This window comes from Tamandua tetradactyla, chromosome 1 (genome assembly GCF_023851605.1).
Source record: "Tamandua tetradactyla isolate mTamTet1 chromosome 1, mTamTet1.pri, whole genome shotgun sequence".
Lineage (NCBI taxonomy): Eukaryota > Metazoa > Chordata > Mammalia > Pilosa > Myrmecophagidae > Tamandua > Tamandua tetradactyla.
The window spans coordinates 123,627,489-123,651,132 of record NC_135327.1 but is presented as its reverse complement, the minus strand read 5'-3'; the positions used below and the strand labels follow the sequence as shown (position 1 = coordinate 123,651,132).

Genomic DNA, 23,644 nt, shown 5'->3' with positions numbered 1-23,644 from the left:
AAAGCTTTACAAGGGCTGAATCGCAAAGGACAGGAAATCAGGGACAAAATTCTTGAGCCTGAGTTCTCTATACTCAGAATCCAAGAAGGAAAAGACCGGGTTGTGACATTAGAAAGGGTAGCAGCTAGTTTAAACCCTGGTACATATAGAAAAGAAGGGAAAAGAGTTGTGGGAATGTGTTCAAGATAAAGAAATACCCCCAGAACTTTATTTGGGAGGAAGCCTTGTCCTGATAGATACACTGATGGCTTAAAGCTGGGAACAGGACAGGGATAAGAGGAATGAAACTCCTTAGCTGACTCTATTTCCTACTGAGTACATGTCCTGTGTGCCTACAAACACTTTCTCGGATAGATATCAAAGGCTGTTAATTCAGCAGGTAAAGGATAACCATTATTTATTTAGTGGGGTTCCAGACAAGGAAAGAGGCACATTCAGATATTCTTCTACCTATTATCCTGGCCTCTACATATAGGGAATTCTGATCAGACCAAGATTTATGAGTTTGAGTCTCAAATAGGGCACAGAAAACCTTATTTTCAGTGAGATATTTTATATGTGGTGGCATACTTATTAAATAAATGGATAACCAGAAGGAGGACTGCTATATAGTCCCTACAGAAAAACATTTCCCCAAAGGTGTACCTATTTAAGAAAAGGCACATAAGAATGACAAACAAGCTGCTTAAAGTAGTGTTAAAGAAGCCTGTGCCCAAACAAACCAAGAGGCTTTTAAGGCTGCATTCAAATGAATGTTCAAAGATGTGGATTTAAAGAAAGTGGATCAGAAACTTTCCCTTTGTCTAGGCACTGAAGACATTCCAGAATGAAAGCCACAAGCTTCTACAGGTGTAAAAATGAAACCCAGGGAGAGATTTGCTGTGTGGTCATTGGCATGTGCTGCCTATAGCAGTCCCTAAACTGACACTCACGTCCCCGGCCAAATTGGCATCAGCACAGTGGAGACCAACTCTGCATCGCATGCACTTACCAGAAGTAGATCTTTGCCTAGTTCATCAATATCTGTTACAAATTTCTCAATTGGTTGGGGTGATTTTGAATGAAAAGCCTGCCTGGGAAGGGCAACATCTCTAGGCCAGTCCTCTTCTCCTGGGAGTCCAATTACGCTACAAAAGAACCACACATGAACATAAGCATTAGCTGCTATGCTAAAGCAATTTTCCAACCAAATTCTAGATGCGGGCCAAGAGCCCCTGACTTGTATGACTTCGCAGGGATTCTCAATTATCTCTGTCCTACTGCAATATGGTGATCAAGGGGTAGAGGGTAATCTTGAAGGAGAATCAGTCTCACTGGGAAGAGATGAGAGATCTCTCAGGCAGCATGGATATAAATGTAAAAGATATGTTGGAAATGGAAAATACTGCATTACCAGGTCAAACCCTGACAAAATTGAATAAGCAGGACCTATGTATTCAAAGGAGATCACATGGGGTACATAATATTTTCCTTCATGCCCAAGAGTGTTTTTGTATTTTGCTTGAACACCTCAGTACAGACATGCTTTTATCAGTCTCATCCAGCAAAGTTTTTTAAAACATAAATTTGGTTGCATTTTTGTAATTACATACATTAGAATTAGAGAAAAAATGAGATTAAATGGTATATTAGTCCTATCCCATGCAAACCTTTTCAATGAAGGAAATCTATCTTATTCCAAAGTGAGCAAACAATAAATATGAAGAATATTATTTATGGTTCCCTTGAAAGTCACTCTGGAACCAGAAATGTGGAGAAAGCATCAAGTAATTAAAAAGAGCACAAGCTTTAGAAATAGGCAGACCTGGATGCAAATTCTGCACCTCTCACTTACGGGTTGTGTGACTAAAGACAAGTTACCCCAACCTCTGTGAGCCTCAGTTTCCATAACTACACAAGGATCAGTGATAATTTATATATAGCACAGTGCCTGGTACACAGAATCTGTCAATATCAATATGTTACCCACTATTATTACAATAAGAAAATAATCTCACTGTTAATCCAAAATAGATAGTAAATACATCACTAGCACACGAAAAATATAAACTCCTTTCTAGTTGGAAGAGAAACCCTGAATATCATTGGCCTTTCTTGAGTGAAGGTATCCTCTTGCTGATACCTTAATTTAGACATTTTTTACAGACTTGCTTTAATTGGGACATTTTCTCAGCTTTAGAATTATAAACTTGCAACTTAGTGAATTCCCCCTTTTAAAAGAAAAAAGAATATATAAATTGTTTGATTCTTATTGATGTATGACTTAAGATTCTTCTTCAGTAATATTAATATGCCAGTGGCCCTACATAATTTATATATTATGTAGTTATTACTTATAGTTTCTAATAAAAAATGGCAGGTAGGTTTGAACAAGGGAAATCAGGGGATACAAGAATTTACATCTCACACAGACTCTGGTTAACAATGAATAAAAAAAATATTTTTCTGTAGACAGTTAATGTTCTGGATATATGACTACTCAAATTCTGGACTGAACTATTTTAGCTACAATTAGAAATGGTGCTGGCCCACATTAGTGTATTCTCCATGGTCTGTACTTGTTAGCATCAAGGCCTATAAGGGTTGTTCTCATGAATATATTTCCAGGTTTTAGGAAGATATTGTAAATGCCACAGGACCTTTGCAGGACATTGTTCCCCCTTTCTTTTCTTAATAGAACCCAGGTCACAGATCTTACCTGGGAAAAGCAGACATCTGTCATAAGTGCATCTGCCACTGGGTGTATGGGTAAAGACACCCCAATCCTGCCTCTGTTGGGCATTTTGGGAAAGGTATATTAGTGAGTCAGAGAAAGACAGACTAATGGACATACTTACAGGAACAAACAAACAGAAATGACAACTTGAGCAAAATGGAAATTTGTTTTAGTAGCAAGGCCTAGAATAGGAGTAAAAAGAAGAAAACAAATATACCATGATTAAGTATTAAAACAAATGTATGAGTATGTATGTTTAGATACATTGGCACAGAACAAAAGAAGGAAAAGAATGCTTATTAAAGATGTTTTTATATTTCTTTCATGCATTTTTAGACTTTCAGTCATTTTGTATTAATGTTTTTTCATACAATCATCAATCACCTAAAAATTGATTATAACAACTCTTAATAATAATTTAGAATACTTTTATTTGTGGCTTTAGCTATATTTGCATGGAATTAAGTCTTGCAATATGGGCAACAGAATGCTAAAAGCTTTCAGAGAAACAGCATGTCTCTGAATGTATATGTTGTATATAATCATAAGTATGGATATAAATGCTACATGTATTTAAATATATATATATTTATGTGTTTTAAAATCTATTGCCTACTCTGAGCCCTGAAAAAAAGTCCTGAGATATATAGGTCTGGAATTACTATTCCCATTTTACAGACAGGGAAACTGAAAAAGAGAAATGAAATGAAGCGCCAAGGTCACTCACAGCAAGTGTGGCCAAGAGCCCAGAGAGAATCCAGTTTTCCTTATTTAAAACATAATATTTTATTTCCATTTAACTATGATACTGCTTCTAAAAATTCTCTAAAATGTTACAGGCTAAAAGCATATAGTTTCATTTTCAAAGTGTTGCTCTTTTTTTTGAAAGCATAAACCTTCTTCAATAGAGAAATATTTTTTGCCTTTAAGATTTTGTGAATATCGGTTCTCTTTTAAAAAAAAATTCAATTTTATGTCCGGAATGAAACTTTTTTTTTTTTTTTTTTGGCATAGGCAGGCTCCAGGAATTGAACCCAGGTCTCTGGCATGGCAGGCGAGAATTCTGCCACTGAGCCACCATTGTCCGGCCCAGAATGAACTTTTATGGCCCAAATCTGAGTGCTTTAATTCTGACAGGTCTATTAACAAGTGACATCACTATTTGGTTAGCTAAATATAAGCCTTAAGAGTTGACATTTATACTGGAAAGACTGACGGGACACAAAACCTATATACAGCAGTGATGGCAGGGACAGACATTTTTTTTTAAGTACCTTAGAAGTGTCACTAGGGTGCAGCATTGTCCCTTTTCTTTGGCAAGGTAATTCATTCACTGGAAATAGAACACTGCCAGAAACCAAGAAGAACCATGCTCTAAAGGCACAAAATGTATATAACTTCTTGTCTGCCTCTTTTGCTTGCAACCTTGGATCACCAAGCCTTTGCCAGAAGTAGAACTGGCTTTCACTTGGAAGCAAGATAAACTTGTTCCTCAAACGTTGCTCTGGCCCATATTACTGGCTTCAAATACAAAGTCGCACTAAGGGTGTTAACTAGATTGCACATGTCAGTGCCGGAACAGGAGAGAACTTTCAGGTGCTGTCAGTGAGGGACAGCAGGTGGTTGCCTTCAAGATTAGGTAACTGGTTTCAGTAAAAATTGCTTTTCTTTTTAACAGAGCCCAACTTTCACAGTTCCAATTTCAAGAACACAGACACATAAAATATATTCGATGGTCAGATCATGGGGAAGAAAGGATGGGAGTCCATAACTGGATGATCAAAGAACTTGACATGCAAAAGCAGAGGAGAAGCATCAAGGCTTTGTGGGGAATTCATCTACTTTACAGGAGTGGTCATAGTAGCAGCAGTATGTGGCAGCTGCCCTGGACTGAGGAGGCCTCTGACAAAACTGGCAAATGTTTTTCAGGCCTTAAAGCTACTGGGTTCTGACTCAGCAATGGCACTGGCATTAACAGAAGTCTCCTAACACTACTTCCAGTCACCAAAAGAACAAAGTTAGGTTCCAGTTTTTTTCTGACTATTTTTAAGCAGCTATGCTTGAGTAAAGAGTGTTAAAACATAATTCTGTTTTTTAGGGGCATTTATTTGCAGCATTAAAGCTGCAAATGTCCTAAAAATTACTGAGATTCCTGTAAAGTGTCACCGAGCAATGAACAGGGCTATTTTTGGTCTAGTACTCCCACTTTCTTCCTACTCCACCCCAACTTTGATGGGGCTTGGCAAAGGCACGAATTCAAAGAGAATGCCACACAGCATGCTTTGTGAGAAAAGAAGCCCTGCTATACTGTAGGGACATGAAAGCATACATTCCCTCACATGTACAAGCACGTAGATATGAGTGGGACTCTGCAATTGTCAAAAGGCTATATAACAGACAATTGGATCCAAAGAATGTGAGCCCAAGAAAGGATCTTAAAGAGAATGCAAGTTCAAAGCTTCATTTCTCAGATGAAGGAGTTAAGGAACAAAAAGGTTAAATAATCAATAATGAATTACAGGAATAATAATACCTAACGTTTTTAAAGCTCTTATTATGTACCAGACACTGTAAAAACCCTTTACAAGGTGTTTTAAATGACTTGCTCAGGGTTGCAAGGTTATTTAGTCACAGACCTAGGATTAGAACCTAGAATTCTCATTTCATTATTTCAGTGCTCCAAAGAAAGTAGGATTGTGCAGCACACCATCTTTTGCCCAGGAAAACAAAACAGTGCAAAACCATCCTGGGTAAGTAAGGATATTCAATGAGTACCAGAAGCCCACTGGACAAAGATGGATTATCAGGTCACCAAGGAGCCTTCTTCCAAGGGCAGGTGTATCTGAAGTGACCATAAGCAGACAATATATATGAACTATAGAACTGAAGCTCAGCCAAGCAAAGAAAGAACAAGCAGCAAAAAAGATCCACACAAGCAACATAAAGCTTCCAGAGCAGAGCAGTTAGACCACATGTCATGATGGACTCTGCATAAGATAGTGCTTCTGCCCTGTCTCCACTCACCATGCACATAGTAACACTGTCTGCAGCAGAAGCTTGGGTAAGAAAGACAAGAGATAAATATGTTATATGAGCATCAGAGGAAAGTCACTGTAAATGCTTTAATACTATGGAGAGTGATATAAAATTATAGTTATTACTTACTCCAAGATTTTTCCTAGTTGATCCACATCAGAACTTCCACGAAAAAGAGGCCTAAAAGAATAAAGATACATTTAAACAAGAAATTTTCTAAGGCGACAATTTAAATACATCTGTCGCTATCATCCTATAATAGGAAGCAAAATATTCTTTGTAGGAAGAGAGGAAGTCAAGAATCGAGACACTTTTTCTTTGGTAAATGAGTTTTTCTTAAGATTTACTTCTGGTAGGGATCTCTCATGAACACCCAGAGGTAGGTGATTCCCAGGTTTTACAACCATTGGTATCCCATTCACAATAACTGTAACTACAGTGCTACCAACATATATGGGCTCAGGTTTAAAGGTCCTACTAAACATGATAGTTGTTGGAAGGCATCACTGTCCTGTCTCAGATCATGAGTATGTGTGATTCTTTGAAATGTTCTTGGTCAGTTCCTTTTCAGGTCCTCAAAGCACCACTTCCTCACCACTCTGCTATCATAGTACTTCCTCATGGGCCTTTCCCCTTCAAATGGTTCTGAATGCTCTTCAGTGAGTGGCTTCTGGATCTATTTTTCTGATTATGTCCGATCCATTTCTCCCAAATGAATAGTAGCTAACCATTACAAGTTCAACATCTTTACTCTGGGCTTAGAGGCAATTATGTCCTTCTATAAACACACAGTCCTCATTGTCTACACTGAATATTTAACTGGCAATTAACCAAGCCCACTTTGTGACATTTCTGGTATTTTCCCCAAGTAAATTAATGGTTCTCTCTGAGGGCAGGAACTTTTCTAGATTTTCCCCTAACTCTGGCCTATTGTTTTACCTTAGTAGGTGCTCAATAAATTATGTATACAACTATGGTACACAAGCAAATGTTCCCTGGTTCCTTGCTAAATGACTGATACAAATATATATTCTTAAATACCTAATACGCTTTTAAAAAATATGTGTAGCCTATTATCAGAGCTCATTTGTTTTTTGTATTTTATATCAATTTACAGAGCCTTAAACCTGACTTCTTGAACATTTTCTATGCAAAATGAGTAAGTGAACTTGTTATATAGGTCACATGTGGAGAATCCTGCAAAGACTTACAGCAGTTCACTTGTTAGAAGATATCCTAAAATTCCCCAATCTTAGTTTCTATTCAGATTATTAGTCTGAAAATAATTATTTTCAAATGCAATGGAAAAGAATTTATTTGTGATATTACCAGAACTTCTCTAATGGAGAAAAACTGATAAAGAATCATGAAGTTGGCCTATGAAACACACCCAGGCAGTTCTTAAAGGTGAGAAATGAAAATTTTTAAAAAGCCAGAGAATTGAATCTGAACAATTATCATGTACCAAACGCTAACTTTGTATTTAGTTGGTGCTGAATGCTCCCCAAACATGATTTCATTTAACCTCACAAAAACTCCACAGGAAAGGTAGTATTAGTGTCCCTATTTTTAAATGAGAAAACTGAAGCTTGGAGATGACTTACCTAAAGACACACAATGAATTGTATAAATGAAAGGCAAACCAGGTCTGCCTTGCCTTAAAGTCTGTATTCTTCATTATTACGTAGTAGTAATCTGATTTAGGATAGAAATGTTCTCTGCAATCATAATAGCCTCTACAGCTAAGCCTCTGGTGTGATGGAGCACAGGCGTTCTGTGAAAAGCATTTGACAAGGGACCTGGTATCTTAACAGCCTGGTGTCTCAGGTATTCTGTACTCAGATTGCTTTGTAAGTGTCTTTAAATTTTTGCTCTGCTTTAATGTGAAACAAAGCAACCTACTGCATCAACTGATGCTCTTTATTTTCTCCGTACACTTACTGACTAAAGGCCTTTCTAGTATGTTAATTTCTCCTCTCAGCCCAATCTTTTATTGCTGCTTTACTCATACTGTAAACAATACACCATTTTTTATTCTTTCCAAAGCCTTCAACTTAGGTTTCAAAGAAACAACAGTTCTCTTTATTTTTTCATACTTTCCACTCCATTTCCATAATAGTAACTTAAAAGTTGAAATTAAAGTAAAACAAAGCAAAACTAAATATACTTGCACTATGAGGTTTTGGGTACAGACACCACCAACCCTTCCTTGTTGAGTATCTATCTCAAATGGCTAAAGCACTGGCATGTGGTGTGTCAGAACATCATCAGTCAGTAAATTCACAGAGGGAATACAGAGAGTAAGGTAATCTGATGAGTTGGTTAAATGACTATGTAACATCCCAATTCCCTCACTCTTTATGAAAAAGACCTGTGTCCACAGAAACATGAGTGAAATTACTTTTTTGAAATAAAAAATATGGTAGGCCCTGGCTAATGGGAAGCAGACAAAGTAGACTAACCTAACTTGAATGGATCCATTTCCTAGGCAAAGGCATAGGATCATCTCCTGTCCCTAGGTGGGCACTGAGACTCCCCAGTGACAGCAGTGGCTCGAGTCCTCAACTGTTTTAGTTTTCAGCTACCTTTTCATTTCTGGCCCTGGGTGATATTATATTCTTAACTTTCTTGTTAGCTCCACTATGCATGTAAACAAATGCTTGTTTTATCTTATCTAACACTATGTGGGTTGTTTTGTTTTATCTAACATTAGCTAGCTGTTTGAGTAAAGGGCTTTCAAGTCATTTAGTCTACCATACTGCCGGAATCAGAAGTTTTACTTGTACCTACTGGCTGGACTTGGCCATGCTCAATATAGAAATGGTCCATCAGTTCAATTTCCTTTAACTTATAAGGAGTCCAGCAAGCAAGTGTGAACACTCAGCAAAACTTGCCATGGGGAATACCAGAAACTCTGAGGTGGCAATTCAGTGTATAGGTCAGAATGACTTTTACCACCTTAGGAAGACCTGGCCTGCAACTCTGGGGTCTACTAACTTGGTTAACTTCATGTAAATAACTCCTATAAAATGGATCTTTAGACACAAATACATGGTCACAAGACAATGGGTCATATGAAGGGCTGAAACAGTCTAACTGTAACTGGTACGCACTCTCAGTTGACCACGAGGTTGGTCATGAGTGTGATCAAACTCTTAGAGCAATTTATTCAGTTTTTGGACAAAAATTCTACATACTCTGCAAGAGCAGGTTTTTTTTTTAATTGCACGGGCAGGTACCAGGAATTGAACCCAGGTCTCTGGTATGGCAGGCGAAAACTCTACCACTGAGCCACCATTGCCTGCCCTGTATGAGCTGGTTTTATAACTGTGGATGCCATGTGCATCATGAGCACAGAGAAGTACAGTGAATACAAAGGAAGGATAAAATCTTTCATCATGATAAAATCTTGGGTGTACTTTGGTAGATGGATACTGAGATGTAAGAGTAAGACAACTGCAGGGACCTTATGTGATACAATCTTTCATTAAATAAGGAAGGCTCATTGGTAAATATCTAGGTTTTTATCAGGTTTGTCACCAGCAAACACCATGTACTGAGGAAACACACAGGACTGTATTTTCCTTGAGGTTACTTTGAATAATTATTCCCTTTTCATATGACCTGAGTTAAAAAGCCTTAAATTCATATAATACATGGTATATTATAGGTGGACACACATGAACATAATTTTCAATGATTTTCTTTGGTTTAGTGGTGAGGCAGGGTTTAATTCTACTGCCTTGAATAATTTTATAATTGTAGGAGTGACTCAGCTAAAAAACACATAACAAACATGAGTTAGACTTGGCTGGTACTTTATTATCATGACATAGACTGAGCTAGAAGGAAGTAGAAGGAACAAAATGTGAGAGAATAAAAGAAATGAAGGACTAGGAGACTGAAATTGAGTTAGAGATGGAGAGAAAGAGAAACTCCGAAGAGGTCCAAGATAATTTTTAATTGTTTGTTCCATTTCTTAATAATCAACTTCTCCTCAAAACCCTAGGCAATACGTACAGAAGGCTGAAGATGGGAGAAGAATTTTATGTTTACCATGAGACAAGGGCTCATAAAAGATAAAAGCCATGCTTTTTTTTTTTTCTGAGTCACTGCAGGGAGAGGATCTACACTAAGAAATATCATGTTTTTAAACATAAGTCCACTAGATGAGTTACTTACTAATTCTTTTTAACTAATTATTTAAAGATAAAATTAGCTATAGAAATATTCTACCAAGGGTAGCAAATCTGAAGCCTGTTTATATACTTTAAAAATATTTCCTCTTCATATGCTCATTTCTTGGGGTGGTAGGGGAGAACAGTTGAATAAGATAATTAGAAGGTTACGCCCACCAAGAACATCCCAAAATGAAAACTGTGCAACTGCTTTACTGTATTAGCAGGAAAAAAGATTATTTTGTTATACAGACCATTACTTAAAATTAGTGGTTTACAAACATTTTTTTGTCACTGTATCAAAACCTACAATTGTTTAGCCAAGAGCTTGGAGGTAATGGTGCACAAACATTATCTGCAAGAGAACTTTTTTTGGATCTAAATTTCATGGATCCCATTTTAAATTTCATATCCTAATTCTTTTTCTTGTCACCTACCTTATAATGCTCCTTTTTCCTCAGAAGATTTTCTCTCTACTCACTTCTCAGAACTATTATACTTTATTGCACAAGCCCTCTTTCTGACTCTCATTCCTCCGAGCCTCTTTCTAGTTTGAACTCCCACATAAATTGCAGAGGAGCCTACTGGAAAGGCTTTGCAATGCCTCCTTTTTGAAGCCAATATATTGACAGGGTAAATAATTTTGGGGGAGAAATATCTGAAAACTGAACACTGCTATTGGCTTTTATAATAGAGAATTTTAGGTGATTTCCAAGCATTTCCTTTAAATATCCCCCTTCACATTATACTTTATAATAGTTAATGCTGATAAGATACTTGCATTTTCATTTATGAAACATATAAGCATTTTTTTTTAATAAATAGAAGATTACTGCAAAAATAATGGCAAAACTGCATTCATTCTAAACCGTAGCAAGGTCAATCCTCTGCTCATGTCACTTTATGTACTGTCATGCCCAAACATATATGGTTCTTGGGGTTTTTTAGTAAAAATTTTCCCTAAAGCTCTTTTGGATTTGTATAGACATTAAGTTTAAATATTTCCGCCCTTGTTTATTTCTTGTCGGTTAACATGCTGATTTCCCAGCGTGTTTGCTGATTGGTGGAAAGGGCATACATAGATTTTGGTGATGGTTGGTCCTGGGTTTGAACTCCTATTCAGCCTGTCTCCCAGAATGACCTTAGAAAATTCGCTTAGCCTCTCCGACTCTTAAATTGCCTCGTATGTAAAATGGAGATAATGACAGCTACCTCATAGGTTCAACTTCAAGTGAGATTATGAATATAAATCATCTACTAAAACAGGTCTACGACCACCAGTACAAGTGGTAACTACACACACTCTTACTCACACATTGTGGGATATCTGTCTTGTTCCTGGGCCACAATTATAAACAGATAATAACCTAAAGTATTTCATATAGTGAACAAGAAAGAAAAGGGCTATTTGCCACCATGTGGTGAACTCCAAATCATATATATATTTCCCATACAACACCTGCTACAACTCTTGCAGTGTTATCATCAAGAAAAGACTTCTCTAAAGAATGAATTTCAAAATTTTCAATAAAGATTAATTCTGAATTGGCAATATAATTTTCTCTTCTCTATGCAGTTTAAGCAAAAATATGTACTTCCCGTGTATTAAAGTCTGTCATAAGTGAAGTGGATTCTCTTTGTGTCAAAATACAAAGGGCCCCAAGTTTCAGATTACATGACTTTTTAAAGCAAACAACAAAAGAAAACATAAATATCATTCATGAACAGTGGAAAACAGTAGGATATATTATCTAGCAGATGAACACTGTATACTGGTATGTCTGTTATAGAAAGGAAATGATCCCTGCATAATGGAAAAGTAAAGACTTCATTGATAGTACAGTATTTTCATTGTACTATAAAAAAGTGAGGAAGTTCTGGCTCATCCTACAGAACACCTCTCTGTAACTTGCGTTTCATCTGTAGCCATTTATGCTTTAACCATTTTCTTATTAAAAGAGGAATTTTCCCTGTTCATAAAATAATCTCTCAAAAAACATTACTCAGGGGAAGGTCTACTATTTTATTCTCATTCCCATGTTCTGTTCTAGAGCTGTTACTGTTAAGGTAAAAAAAAAGGTTAACTTACCTTATAATTGCCACCTACTCAAAAAACCAGATTAAGTGGAAAATCAATTAATATACTTAGCAAGCATCACTCAATAAGCACATAGGGCTGTACTAGGTGCTGGGATATTGAAAGATAGATAGATAGATAGATAGATAGATAGATAGATAGACAGACAGACAGACAGACAGATAGACAGACAGACAGACAGACCCTGACCTCCCTGGAGAGAAGATACACAAATGCAGGATCATAGGTTCATTAAATAGAGAAGTTTATTTTATTTTGTTGGTGGTGACAGAGGCCCAGAATGATCACAGAATTTGCTTACACCCATTTTATTCAGTGTTCCTCAATGATATAGGTGGGGAGAGACAAGTGAGATGGGAGGGAGAGGAGAGTGGAAGCTAATTAATTTGGTTTAAACATTTTAATTTATAATAAAAAATTAATGCACCAAACAATTAATTATTTGAAATTTGATAATGAAAAATATGTGCAAAAAAGGTAGTTGAGTATTACTAGGTATATATTCAAGAGAGCTGAAATATGTCAACCCCACAACCTGTACATGAATACACATAGCAGTATTTACTCATAATAGCACCAGATTGAAACAGCCCAAATGTCCATCAACTGATGAATGACGAAACAAAATGTGGAATATCCATACAATGGAATCATAAAAAGGAATGAAGTAATGATACAACATGGACCCCCTTGAAAACATTATGCTAAGTGAAAGAAACCAGTCACCAAATACATACTGTATAATCCCATTTATATGAAATATCTACAATAGGCAAATCTAGAGAAACAAAAAGTAGATTAGTGGTTGCCTAGGACAGGGATGTGTGGGAAGAAATGGGGAGTGACTGCTAATGGCTATGGGGTTTCTTTTGGGATGGTGAAAGATGTTCTAAAATTGATTGTGGTGATGGGTGTACAATTGCATGGATATACTAAAATAAAATGAACTGCAAAATTTAAATTGGTGAGTTTTATGGTATGTGAATTGTATTCCAATAAAGCTGTTAAAAAAAGAGTCCAGAAATTATATTTCCAAGCAAATACTACAAATTCAGAAGGACAGGTAAAGACTGCTAACAAAACTAGCTTTATGAAAGGCCTAAGTATATAGTATTAAAGTGTATGGATAAATGTTTTTACTTTACCATATATTCAGTCAAGTGCACATCTGGAGAGACATGTGCTCTGGAAGTTCTGAACAACCTATTAATATGATGTGAATATCCCCAAATACCCAATTTATCAGATTAGGATTAATTAATAAACCAAAAAAAATTTCCATGTGTGAAATTCTACTTATGCTTTATTTATTCTGAAAGGGTGATCTGTCTGTTTTCTGCACTCATCATTTTATACACACTTGTTTTAAAATCTGGAAAAAAAATTACTATTTGCCATATACTACATGTATGAGATCTGTTGACCTAACCTCTTCATTCCCTATTCCTATACTATCCCATGTCTACTACTTATCTCTACAGCCTAACTTGAACTCTGAGGACAGGGCTAACCCTTACTGGGTTCTGTACACAGAGCACATAACTTACTACCTAATCTTGTCCATTATTGGCACTCAATATTTAGTTACGGTTTCTCCCATGAAGAAGGCTTTTCCTCCCTTCTTTCCATCAACTTCAATTCCTCCCAACTCAAAATTCACTTTCATGTTAATCTTTGGGGAATTCAAGTGTAAGCATGTGTATTTACACAAATATGTATACATGAATAGGTGACACACAGAACCAAAACAGGATTTGATTCTATGAATGTACATATTTATGCAGTTTGTGGCACTAAACAATATATGTTTGCATAGAATGGGCATTTTAAAACCAGGACTGAGTGACAATTATTCTCTAGGTCTAACATTTTGCCAAAACCATCACAGTAGCAGCAAGAGGCATGTATGATAGGAACTTTGCCCTAAGTGCTTACTTCATTCAAGTATGCAGGACAGGATGGGCTCTTTCGAAGACAAAGAAGGAAGAATGTTGAGAAAAGTTTTAGCAAAGGCAAAACAAAGAGTAAGAGATTAATGAGGGTGTGAACTGGGAAGGAGGTAATGGAAGCAAATCAGCCCAGAAAGGAAGAAAGGCTGGTGGGAAAGGACACAAAAATAAAGAAAGAAAAAAAGCAAGGTAATAAAAGGGAAGGACTATGAAATAAAGACGAATCTGAGGTGAAGTTCTGTAAGAGACAGAGACCAGTACAAGTAAACCTCTACCAGGGGAAGGGAGGTGCCACTGACAGGAAAGATGAAATGACACACATTAGAGAATATGCTGGCCTCTCTCTCTACAGGAGGGAACCATGAGTCTGATAATTTCCTTAAAAATAAATGGCTGAATTAATTTTTCCTTGTTACCAGATGTGAATAATTTTATTTCTCCACAGAGGGCTCATATTAACTGGACTATGAGTAACTTCCTCTAGAGTGAGAGAGAAAAAAAAACCCATCATTTTTCATTTCAGAATTGAAAATTGAAATTAAACTAGAACTCAGAAAAGCTCTGGAGATTTCAAGAACATTACAAAACTTACAAATGAATATATTTACTGATTTAGTCAGCTTTATGGATAGCAGATGACTAAAGAAGCCTAAGTAATCATTAAGATAAAAAGTCACTTCTACCTACTACAAATATCTAATGAGTATCTACTATTTGCCAGACATAGTTACTTCTCTTGAATACTTATTTAATTAAATAATTTGTGTTTCTGTTCTCTGGTGGTATCTCATCCTTCCTCAAGTTACTGAACACACAATATACCTTCCATGACTTTAAAATTAGAAAACTTGGCTGGCACTTTCTTTTCCATACAGCAACAACAAACATAATTTGTCTCAGTGTGTGCCGGTTATTCAAGTATTCATTTTACAGAGTATTTGATAATTTTTGCTACTCCCCCGAAGTCTCCCTATTTCTTTCCCTCCAATCATACTTCTCAGAAGAGTTATTAAGGCAAGAAAAGGAATTATCATGTATTAAGCAATTTCTAAGGGCTGGGTTCCTAATTATTTTACCACGCTTTAATTCTCACTCTAACCCTAAAGTCAGATGACTAGCAAGTACTGAATAACTTTGCATTTGAAAGAAAACAAATCTAAGTAAAATCTAAGATGCTATATTTTACATGGCTGAACTCTTTATTTTACTAAGCAACTGACGGAAAGTTAAGGGTCTGGCACATTTAGGGATTCTCCCTTCTCACCATAAACAATAAGCTTCTTTAATAGTCAGACATCCTAGGCTCAACATTCTGGGGAATACTGTTTTCTGTCACTTCATAAAAGCACCAAGCTTGGGTGACTATTCTCCCTTGTGGAATGTATAACTGTAATACTCACTTTATATATATATATATTTTATTGTGAAAAATAACATAAACATAAAAAACAAAAATTTCAAAGCATACTGCAACAATTAGTTGTAGAACAGATTTCAGAGTTTGGTATGAGTTATGATTCCACAGTTTTAGGTTTGTACTTTTAGCTGCTCCAAGACACTGGAGACTAAAAGTAGTATCAATATAACGACTCAGCAGCCATACTCACTTGTCAAATCCTATCCTCTCTGCTAGAATTTCACCCTCTCCCCTGATCGTTCTCCCAATCTTTAGGGATATCTGGGCTATGCCCATTCCAATTTTTTCAAGTTACTCACTACATACATACATACATATATGTATGTAGAAATTCAGAGATAGCAGAGCAGAATGACATAGCCACAAGAACAGAGTCCAAGAGCCAGCGACCTTTGGAGATGAAGAAGGAAAATGTCTCCCGGGGAGCTTCATGAAACTGGAAGCCAGGAGAAGAAGCTAACAGATGACGCTGTGTTCACCATGTGCCCTTCCAGATGAGAGAGAAACCCTGACCGTCTTCACCATATGCCTTTCCAGATGAGAGAGAAACTCTGACTGTGTTCGCCATGTGCCCTTCCACTTGAGAAAGAAACCATGAACTTCATCAGTCTTCTTGAACCAAGGTATCTTTTACTGGATGCTTTAGATTGGACATTTCTATAGACTTGTTTTAATTGGGACATTTTCTCAGCTTTAGAACTGTAAACTAACAATTTATTAAATTCCCCTTTTTAAAAGTCATTCTGTTTCTGGTATATTGCACTCAGGCAGCTAGCAAACTAGAACATGGTCTAACAGTTCCTATGAGTAAGAGCCTTAGCAGCTCATTCCTCAATACCTGGTCATTTGAGTAGGGCCCAGAAGTAGGATTCAAACAAACCCAGTTTGCCTGGGATGCTCCTGGTTTTAGTACTGTGTCCTGTGAAACACCCCTGTTCTGGACAAAGTGGTATGGTTGATCACCCTTCCCAGGACAGCCAGACTAGGAGGTTGCAGAAAAGGAATGAAAAAAAGAAAATTATTTGTTATTTCCAAGGGCTGCTGAAGAAATCAGATAGGCATCTCTCGAAACACTAAGAACCAAGGTGGTCTAAATGGAGAGGTTTCCATTCTCTTTTATTCTAATAACTCGCTACTACTATAAAAGGGACTAAAACCCAAGGGAAGCACCTCCTCATACCATAATTCAAGGTGTTATTACTCTCTACTGACAAACAATCTTCTAAAACTATGTTCTTCTTGCCTGTTTTGCAGAGAAAGGGCACAGTCCATGGCTTAGCCTACATGTTTCAAGTTGTCTGAAAAAGTGTACAATTTAAAGAAGCACTTTAAAATAAAGGGTTTTAGAGGTTAAAACAACCTACATATCTAGGATAAGAAATTGAATTCATCTTGTTTTCCAATCTGAGTAGTGACAGGCTGCACAATGGGTTGAGAAGGATTCTGAAGTGCTACCTAGGTGCAGGAGAGTGTGTTGAGATTAACCAGCAATGTACACCAATGAAAACAAACTAGCCAAGTGGGTTAAGGTGATCCAAGTGAATTGTTTTCTGAGAGGGTGATAACACAGCAACAAGACACAAGGAATAAAAAGCTAGAATATTTTTAGTAAAGACATACCCCAATAGCAAATATTACATATATTATATGACAAAACTGTGGCTTTCAAAGCTGCTTTTTGAGTGACACTTTTCTGAATCCCTTGGTCTTGTCCTTGACACAACACTCTTGCCAAAAGGAGTTTCATGGGCTCTACTGTGTGTGTCTTCAAGTAAATAATTATATGATTGCCTCTCTTCATGCTTACATGCATATGTTTTCTCTCGCAAACACTGTATAATACTGATATCAGTCAGCTGTTATCAAAATGACAGCTTTCCAAAGTTGAAGATTTTAATGTTCATTTTGGGATAAACTAATTAGTAGAGCATTTTCTGAAATGGAAGTGTCTGGTTCTAGTATTTAAAAAAAGTAACTCTGCTCAAAAGTATCACTGAAAGTATTACAAATGATACAAAAATATTTTCAAGTTGGATTCAATCATTTGTTAAAAATACTCCAAACAGTAGAAGACTGATTTTCTCATTTTTTCCTTAAAAAAAAAAAAAATCTGCTTAGCATAAAATATTCTCGCCCTTGAACATCAATGATGTCATCTACATATGTCTCTAGTATTGAGAGATTAGTGTAGAGATCAGTCAATAAAAGTTAGCACTTATTTTTTAGGATAAAATTGTAATGACCCAAAAGTCAGCTTAATTAAAAAAAATTATTTTTAATGATGGGTGGGTACTTAAAAAATAAATTACTTTGTTGATTGCAAAATGCATTGTAGAAAATTGGAAAAGCAGAGAACAGTAAATAGAAGAAAAGAATTTAGTGGCATTACTTTCATTCTTCTCTCTTTTTATATACAAACGGATAAGATGGTGTCTCTAAGGATCTCTTCTCTTTCAAAACAAGCGAAGATGGCACCATAACCCAGAGCAAGATGTGAATCCTGGTTGCGAAGTTCTTGGTTTGAAAAATTACAAAGAGAGAAAGTCCTTAGCAGTCATTACAAAGCTGTGACAATGCAACTTAGGCCTCTTTGAAAAAAGAACACATTAAAAAATTATTTGCACAACCATTTTCACCTCCCTTTTTTGTGTTTCTGTCTTATGACAGGGTGCAGTGATGATCTTTTTCTTTTTTTAAGTAAATGATAAAGACAAATGGTAGTCTGTATGCATAAATATTCCCACCTAGTATTTTGGGAGGAAACCAACAATTTGTGATAATGTAACAATTTAGTACAGGAAACAAAGACCACAACATTCCTTAGAAATTTCACAAACTATCTAGGCAAAACAGACCCATTTGAATGGGATTTTTTCAGCGATATGTGAAGAATGCAGATTCAGATATGAATAATAAAGCGCAATTAAATGATTCAGACTCTTGCACTGTTAGCTTCCACAGACTTTATTTCTGCAGAGGTCAAACAAAGGAAAGTTGGTGTTTGACAACTGTGGATGACTCATCAGAGGAGGTTCTGACCATATGGATGTAATTGTTGAAATAAAGCTGCTTAACAAAGCCAGCCTTTTTGTCTCCCTGTGAGCCAGTGAGGGTTTCATTTTAGGAAATGGAAGTGTCATTGTGGACAAACTGTCCTGAAGTATTTATAACATAATTCGTAATTTCCTTAACCGCCTATGAATAAAGAATATGTGAATGGAAATTACGATCTGAATTTCTTTCGCTCTTGTGTCATTTGAAATGTAGTCTGTTTACAAAACCCACTCAGCACTGATACGTACATAATGTGCTACAAAAGTGGTGTAGGCATACCTACCGAGTGTGCTAGGAGTTTCCCAATTAATTATAAGAGCTCTTTATTCATTGAGGGATGTTATACTTTTGTCATAATTATTACAAACATTTTACTCAAGATTACCATTTACTTTTAAACTTGTCTACAATATTTTCATTTTTATTGATAAGCAAAACTTTAATTTTTTAATAGAGTAAAATATATTAATATTTTTCTTTGTGATTTTTTTAATGTTTTCAAGGTCTATCTCCTTTCTAGGGTCATAAATATTTATTATAGTTTCTCTATCCCTTTATAGTTTCATTTTAACTCATGGGTGGGCAATGGTGGCGCAGTGGCAGAGTTCTCGCCTGCCATGCCAGAGACCCAGGTTCGGTTCCCGGTGACTGCCCATGTAAAAAAAAAACCTTCTTGACCAAAAGGGGGAAGAGCGAAATGAGACAAAATAAAGTATCAATAGCTGAGAGATTCCAAAGAGAGTCAACAGGTTATCCTGGAGGTTATTCTTATGCATAACATAGATACCACCTTTTTAGTTCAAGTTGTTTAGTTTAGTTTAGTTTCAGGCTGGAGGGAATTGCCTGAAAATGTAGAGCTGTGATCCAGTAGGCATATTTCTTGAAGTTGACTGGATAATGATAAAGCTTTTCAATGTAACTGAGTGATTGTGAAAATCTTGTATCTGATGCTTCTTTTATCTATGTTATCAACAGACAAGTAAAACATACGGATTAAAAATAAATAATAGGGGGAACAAATGTTCAAATAAATTTAGTAGATTGAAATGCTGGTGATCAATGAAAGGGAGGGGTAAGGGATATGGTATGTATGAATTGTTTTCTGTTCTCTTTTTATTTCTTTTTCTGAATTGATGCAAATATTCTAAGAAATGATCATGATGATAAATATACAACTATGTGATGATATTGTGAATTACAGATTATATATGTAGAATGGAATGATTATATGGTAAGAATGTTTGTGTTTGCATGTTGGTATGTTTAATAAATAAAATAAATTAAAAAAAATAAAAAAATATATACTTAACTCTTTAAGCCATCCATCATTAGTTCTTTGTTAAGGAATAGTGAGAATCTAATCAGTTACTTTTTTTTCCGTGAAGATGACACCATATTAGTTGAACAAACCATTGTTTCTCCCAGATTTGTGATGTATGATAAATTACACTCCTTACTAAATTGGGGTCTTTCTCTGGGCTCTCTATTCTGTTCCATTAACGTTGTCTCTTCTTCTGATGGTCCCACACCCACCTTGTTTTTTTTTGGCATGGGTAGACTCCAGGAATCGAACCAGGGTCTCCTGCATGGCAGGCAAGAATTCTGCCACTGAGCTCCTGTTGCACTGCCTCCCCCCTACCTTGTATTTATTTATGTGGCTGCACAATGCATTTTAGTGGGTGGTGGTAGAAGTTTCCCTTCATGACTCTTCTTTTACAAAAACATTTGGTTATTTTCACCAATATAACTCTTCCAAATGCATTTTGCAAATTCCCACTGGGATTCTGATTGATTAATTTATAAAGCTCTTATACCTTTACAATATCCAACCTTCTCATTCATGAAAATGGAGTGGGCAATCAAATATTCTATACCTCTGCATACCTTTTTTTATTAATTAAAAAATTAACTAACACAACATTTAGAAATCATTCCATTCTACATATACAATCAGTAATTTGCACACCTTTTTTATGTCTCCCAACCAAGTTACAAAGTTTTCTTGATATAGGTCCCATGTATCTGTTTACATCAGTCTACATTTTTGTTTTTATTAGGAATGACAGAGTTGGTATCAACTCTGGAGAAACTTATTGTTGCTGTTTTGTCTGAGATCATAATCCTGGCTGTTTTTCCAAATTGTGAGTTATTTCGATTTGGTACTTCTTTTATACCAAGAATGCCTCATGCAGACAATTCTGATTTCTCTTCTGAAGAGGTTGGAATTGAGATAACAAATGTTCTATAAAATAAAAATCATTTAATTTTGTGTTTTCTTGGAAGCTAGACCCACCATGTTGGTGAAATGGGGAAGCAAAAGGGAAAGAGGTCTAAGGAGGATGAACTAGTCTTTTTTATATTTATAGTGAGAAGACAACTCCTAGGAAGGCTCTGAAGATTAAAAAACATGTAACCAAAAGCAGTAGGGGTTAGTAAAAAGGAGAAATAACATGTTAGTAAACGTTCAGAGAGACGACTCATTGTATTGGATCTTCCTTGGGAAAGCACGAGCCAGGCAGAATTTAACAGTTAAGACTCTATTTTTTGGTGCATAATTTATTGCTACTTCCCATTGGGAAAAAATGATTAAACCATGCCCTAAAACACACAAAAATGGTTACCCTGGCAGACCAGCCTGTCAGGTAACAATGCAATTTCTAGAACAGAGCAGGAATCTGGCAATGTCCCCCGAAGGGTCTTCTTTAGAACAAGGTAGAAGGATTTAGCCATGTGTAATGGAAAGGAGTATAAACCAGTAGTCAGGAGACCCAGCTTCTAATGCCGGCTCTGTAACTGATTAACAAGTCACTGAGTGCAGGCCAGCTACTTAACCTCTGCTGATTTGTTGAAAAAAAAAACATACCACAGCTTCTGTTCCACTACTCTGTATGATGGTTGTGCTATGAAAATAATAAACCATGTGAATCAAGCAGTTAGAACTGCTGAGAAGTAAAATTAGCCTGCTCAATCAAAATAATGTCAACAATCATATAGCCAGTATAATGAATCTTATTCCACAATTAGTCATTTTTGCTTTACACTATACTACCTTTTTCTTCCCTCCACCTGTTTATTCTTTTCCTTGTTTTACTGTATCTAAATATGCAAAGAAAATTCAATGCTGTTGTTTTGGTCCTAACTATGGATTTAATTTAACTGTAACATCCTGCTCTGCTATTTACAAAGATCACTAAATCAGGAAATTTTAAAGATGATGTAGTCAGGAAAATGACAAATATGGGAAAAATGTGTTTCCCAATTCAGTGCCCATGGCAGTGAAGCTAATCAGTTACAGCATTCCTCTCTTTCCCATCAACTGAATTCGAATGTGGTCTTTTCCTTGTATCGATGAAGAAACCGAAGTCCTGAGATATTAAATGACTTGCCTGAGGTTTGGTATTTTGTTTGTTCCCTCAGTCATTCTGAGAATATTAAGTGACTACCTATTATGTCAGACACTGCTCTGGATGGTAAGAATATAGCAGCAAATAAATTATAACACCCACCCCCCCCAAATACACTAATAAATTACTGTTCAATTGTGTCTTTCCTTGATTAGCAATGAGTTTGAGCATTTTAATTCACACCGTTGTTAACACTTCTATGAATTTCTACTTCTCAATTTTGAACACAGCCTGATGATTTTCCTTAATGAAATTTTGGTTAATGAATTATAGGTAATACTTATTTTTCTAACTCTTACTAACAACCCTGAAATACAGGGATTATTATCCTCATTTTATGGGAAACTAGGGCTCAGGAAATTTTTATAACTTGCACAGACACAGTCAGACATGATAAATATGATAAATGTTGGAGCAAGAATCAATATTGTAGATCATGATCTTTTATCAATACTATTTTATCATATATTCAAATACAATCTACCACAGCACATTTAAAAAATGTTACAAAACAAATATTAAAGTCAATCTCTGGCCTTGGCAAAAAATATTTCCTTTACTTATTAAACAGATAAATGTCTAAGAATGAGTGGGCTCTAGGCATATGATTATATCTGTGATCCATTTACATTATATATACTCTACACAGATTTAAAAAAAAAGCTTTGGAGAGTTATTTCTTATATACTTGAGAAATATGTCACCACAGGAGGCTGTCACATTGCATGAGGTTTCATATACCTCTTAACGGAATTTAAGATTTAAATGATAGAACGTTTTACTCAAACATTGCTTCTGGATTCAGAAAACACTCAGGTCAGTTTTTAGATATTAAGTAAAACAAAGGTCTACTTTCTAATTTAAGGGATAATTACTGACCACCTAGAATTCTTGATTGTCACTGGTAGGCCTGGCACTGTAACTGAGTGACACAATTTCCTTGAAAATGGGATTTAGATTCTTTCAACCTATAAAAGAACTTCTAACTACTTTTGGCTAGATTAAAACCCTGAAAGGAACTTGAGGAAGTACAGTGTATTTTAACTTTATGGCCTTTACTTTTAAGAAATTTGTAGATAAAAACCAGTGTAACATAAAAAACGTTGAATAGATAACTTATCTTCACCATAAACACCTATTGATAAGTACAGGTGAGATTTATCAAGTACCTATTATGTTGCTTTCCTCTATTACATAAATATAATCTCATTTCATTCATTATCCTCATTTTAAAGGTTGGAACTGAGGCTTAAAGAGGTTAAGTCAAGAACAAATATCAAACTTTAAACCTCTAACATCTACTTCTTAACAATCAAGAGAACATATAATGGTACACATACAGAGTAATCATCATTACTTGAGAAAGCACAAAATGAGCTTCAAAATAAATTTTAAATATTGAAAGTTTGTATTATGCAGCTAATTAATTAGCACCCTTTAAAATTTACAAGGCATTATAGGTAAAAGGATTTAATATTACAAATAACCAATGCTGGTATAGTTCAGTAATACATATTGCATGCTTCACCTATAAAATACACTTTAAAATTATTGGTGCAAATAAAGAGATTATATAACTTTAGCACCTAACACACATAAGATTACTTTGCATGGTAAAACGTATAAAAGACACTTTAGTTTTTAATATGGTAACTGAACTGCTCTTTTTAATTAATTTACCAAATATATTTAAAAATAAACTTTTAGTACATCTTTGGCATTATCATTTTGCTAATATCAATACTATTTTTTTAATAAATGGTTTATTTCAGAAGATAAACCTGGTACTTGA

General features: G+C 35.7%; 1 protein-coding gene across 3 annotated transcripts in view; it reads right to left on the bottom strand.

The window, feature by feature from the left end:
* Positions 1 to 23,644, bottom strand: part of CDK6 (cyclin dependent kinase 6) — a 239,945-nt gene that overhangs the window by 10,844 nt on the left and 205,457 nt on the right. For all 3 annotated transcript variants that reach the window (XM_077123888.1, XM_077123897.1, XM_077123906.1), the window contains 2 exons: positions 5,882 to 5,932; positions 992 to 1,127 (listed from right to left, as the gene is read on the bottom strand). In XM_077123888.1, the coding sequence (XP_076980003.1) occupies positions 992 to 1,127; positions 5,882 to 5,932 (187 nt within the window). The remainder of the gene's footprint in view (positions 1 to 991; positions 1,128 to 5,881; positions 5,933 to 23,644) is intronic.